The sequence below is a fragment of the Nannospalax galili genome, unplaced genomic scaffold (assembly GCF_000622305.1).
Source record: "Nannospalax galili isolate Female #2095 unplaced genomic scaffold, S.galili_v1.0 scaffold751, whole genome shotgun sequence".
NCBI classification, from domain to species: domain Eukaryota; kingdom Metazoa; phylum Chordata; class Mammalia; order Rodentia; family Spalacidae; genus Nannospalax; species Nannospalax galili.
The window spans coordinates 3,245,016-3,248,786 of NW_008331125.1; the positions used below are offsets into that span (position 1 = coordinate 3,245,016).

General features: G+C 35.2%; 1 protein-coding gene across 3 annotated transcripts in view; it reads right to left on the reverse strand.

The window, feature by feature from the left end:
• Ipo11 (importin 11) overlaps positions 1-3,771 on the reverse strand; it is a 232,719-nt gene that overhangs the window by 88,829 nt on the left and 140,119 nt on the right. For all 3 annotated transcript variants that reach the window (XM_008856308.2, XM_029557873.1, XM_029557874.1), the window contains one exon: positions 129-224. In XM_008856308.2, the coding sequence (XP_008854530.1) occupies positions 129-224 (96 nt within the window). The remainder of the gene's footprint in view (positions 1-128; positions 225-3,771) is intronic.

Consider the following 3,771-nt stretch of genomic DNA (forward strand, 5'->3'; position numbering starts at 1 on the left):
AGGGAAGGGAAGGGAAGGGAAGGGAAGGGAAGGGAAGGGAAGGGAAGGGAAGGGAAGGAAGAGAAGAATTAAATCTAGAACCCTAAGAGACTAATACTCTCCTTAGAAATTTAGGAAAAAAATCTTACCTCGCCTTCTATAATACCTCTGAAAACGCAGGGCAGAATCGGTTGAAACATCTGTGGACCTAATACTGGATTCACTTTAAGGGCATTTTCTACAACCTATAACCCAGAAAGACATATTTGGTGATATTCAATAGTGCAATTCATTGCTTCACACAAAACTAGGTTAGCAAACAAGGTACTAAATTATCACACATCAAACTTGACAGCACATGCAAGCTCATGGTACTCCACACTTCTATGAAGTAGTCTATTAAAATTATATTGATATATGGTATATAATATTTAGGCACAGTAATATTCTTTGCAGTCACATTTAATCATATTGTAGTAACATATAACCAGGTGTTAATATTATTCTGACCCTTGTTTTATGAACAAATACTCTTAAAATGCCACACCTAACAGACATAGCAAAAAGCATTTCAAAAGTACTGTTTTGTGGTGGTTTTGGTTTTGTTTTGCTTTGGTTTCAATATTTTTGGCTTCTCAGACAGGGTCTTGCTACATAGCCCAGGCTGACTTCACACTATCAACTGTGCTTCTGCCTCCTGAGTACTGGGATTACAGGTGTGTCATCACACCCAACAGAAACGTTAACAATGAAAAAGCCAGTTACAACACCAATACTATTAAAAATGAACCTATATTTAGGTTTAGCAAAAAACTGTGAGGAGAATGCATGTTGCATATATACTGCATCTTACTGACTCAACAGATCAGAGAAAGCTGAATTGTGCGGGGCCAAGGCAGAAAGCTAAGAAACACTCTGAGTCACATCATATATGTCTCCATTTCTCTGCCCTAAGAAGTATAGGAAATAGCTGAACCATATACCTTTAGAAAGGAGAAAGGAGAAGCTAAAAATGATATGAAAGACAATAAAGACTGAAAAGGAAGAAGAATGTCTACCGAGAAACCAAAGTGCCAGATATATACCTAAGTTTTCATATTTGGATTAATTACTCTCACCCGAAGGGAAGGAGAATATTTTCTGGAAAGAATATAAAGATAGCTTCTAAAACTAACAGATCCTTCAATGTCATATATAATAAAGTAAAATAAGTCACATTAAGCAAATCACTATAAAATTTCAGAACACAGGAAAGGAAACAACAACCTTGGAGAAGGGGTTTGGAGGAAGGAGTCAATGTGTCTCTGGAACAGAGACTTTCAAGAAAATTAACAGAACAACTGTTACGTCTAAATACATTAAGCTGAAATATGTCAAGAAATTCATTGTATAAAAATATAAAAATAATTATTAATCTCAAAAAATATAAAAGGTTATGTAGAAAAAGAGAATCATAGCTAATTACACAGCTCACTTTGAAAAGGAAAACACAGAAATCAATGCAAATACTGAATATTGATCTAATAAGAAAAATGACATAATTTAAGTGGGAAGATGGTGGTAAAAATAAGTCAAGTCACAGATATTTTCTACCATAAACTCATGAAGGAACAATACAAAAATGTTATTTGCAGATATTAAGAAATATACAAAACAATCAGCTTTAAGCAACATCACTGGTCATCCCTAAACAAAAAGAAATGTCTGGTAAGCGAATGACCAATGGCTGGCTGCAGCTTTTTTTTTTTTTTAATGTGTATGTGTGTATTGCCTGCATGTAGGTAACTGCACCCGTGTCATACAATGCCTGCAGAGGTCAGAAGAGGCTGTCGGATCCCATGGGACTGGAGTTACAGAATTGTTAGCTGCCATGTGGGTGCTGGGATTCGAACCCGGGTCTTCTGCAAGAACAGCCAGTGTTCTTAACCACTGACCCATCTCTCCAGCCCCAGCTGCAGCTTTCTAAAGAAATCTTTAGGGCTAGGTGTGGTGGTGCATGTGTTTAATCCCAGCACTTGGGGTAGGGGGAGGCAGAGGCAGAGGCAGAGGCAGGCAGATCTCAGTGAGGTCAAAGCAAGCCTGGTCACTGTAGCGAATCCAGGCCAGCAGTGACTACAGGGAGACCCTGTCTGAAAAAGACCAAAAAAAAAAAAAACAAAACCTTTTTATCTACTTCACTGTAAATCATATAAGACAAAACCCAGATTAAGCTAAAATAAAAAGAATAGAGAGAAATCACTGTAGGGTCTTTTATTTTTGAGAATTATCAGGGACTAATCTCCACATATGAATAGAGAAAGTAGTATCTGAAGAAACAAATATTTCCCTGTGTATGTCAATGAATATGACTTTTACATATAAGCCATTGAAATATATTAAGTATAATATTTTCATTTATGCATTATCTTTATATATAAAGATAATATATACAGAATCAACAAATACTTCAGAGCTAAAATGGAGTCTTTGAAGTCAAGAAGGTTAGAATCACAGGTAGAGGAGAAACAATCTTAAAATATGTAGAAAGGTGTCATTATCTGACTCTGGGCAGTGAATATGGAACAGAAGTAAGAGAAAATTTCAAAAAGACTGGAAACAATGATAGACAGCTGAATAGTGGTCCCAAGACAAAGAAGTCTTGCACTGCTCCTAGGTTCCAATATTTGGGAAAATGGATATAATTTTGGTACTAAGAAAAACTATGACACTCTGTTCTGCTCTTACATGCTGAATTTGAGATTTTTGTGGGAAAATCCCTACATGGAATAATTCTTCCATGCAATATATTATTTTCCTATAATGAAAAATTCTAGATTCTAATAACCCTGTTTCTACTACACATCTACATACAGGCATAAATTCACCACTACATGAAATACTAAAAAGCAATGCCAATATTATTAGCAGCAGTAACTCTATGTCAATTTAACTGCTCTTTTTCTTCAGGTTGTGTTATATTCCACAAGGGATAGACAGATAAAATACTATCTAATAGATTACTTGAAATATTCTTGCCAAATGACTTCCACATCAGAATAAATACAAATGTTTCAGTTGGATAACTGCCCTTAAAAAATTATTTTCCAGCCAGGCGTGGTGATGCATGCCTTTAATCCCAAAAGCAGAAGGCAGAGGCAGGTGGATCTCTGTGAGTTCAGGACCAGCCTGGTCTACATACTAAGTTCCAGGCCAGCTGGAGCTTCAGGGAGATCCTTTCTCAAAAAGACCCCCCACACCCAAAAAAAGGAAGAAGAAGAAAAGAAAAAAGAAATTCTTTTCCTTGATTTTATTTTTTAAGCTTTTATTTTTTACAGTGGGGCGGGAGAAGACTGGGACCAGCCCTTTTTTCATTTGTTTTAAATAATATAAAACATCTGTGTTAATCCAAACTCCAGCATTTATCTTTTCTTCCTCTTGATAACCACTTTTATTAATTGGGTTTATTACTTCCATCTTTCTTATTTATTCTTTACACAGAAGAAAAGATTGCACACTATAACATACTTATACTCTCAAAAATCACTCTAAAGCTATGGAGATTTCCTTCATTCACTTAGAGTGGTAAAATATTTCACTGTATGACTGAATATCCTTGCAATTATCTAATCATTTCTCAATAGTTTTTTTTAAATCAGCACTGTACTCCTTACAAATAGAATCCTTTGCATTTTAGTTTCCCCTATTCTATTTTAGAATATACCTGCAGTAGACTGACTTTAAACATTAAAAATGTAATTTTTTTATTTAATAACCACATGATTAGAAGAAGCATTTCATTACAGCTTTAACATA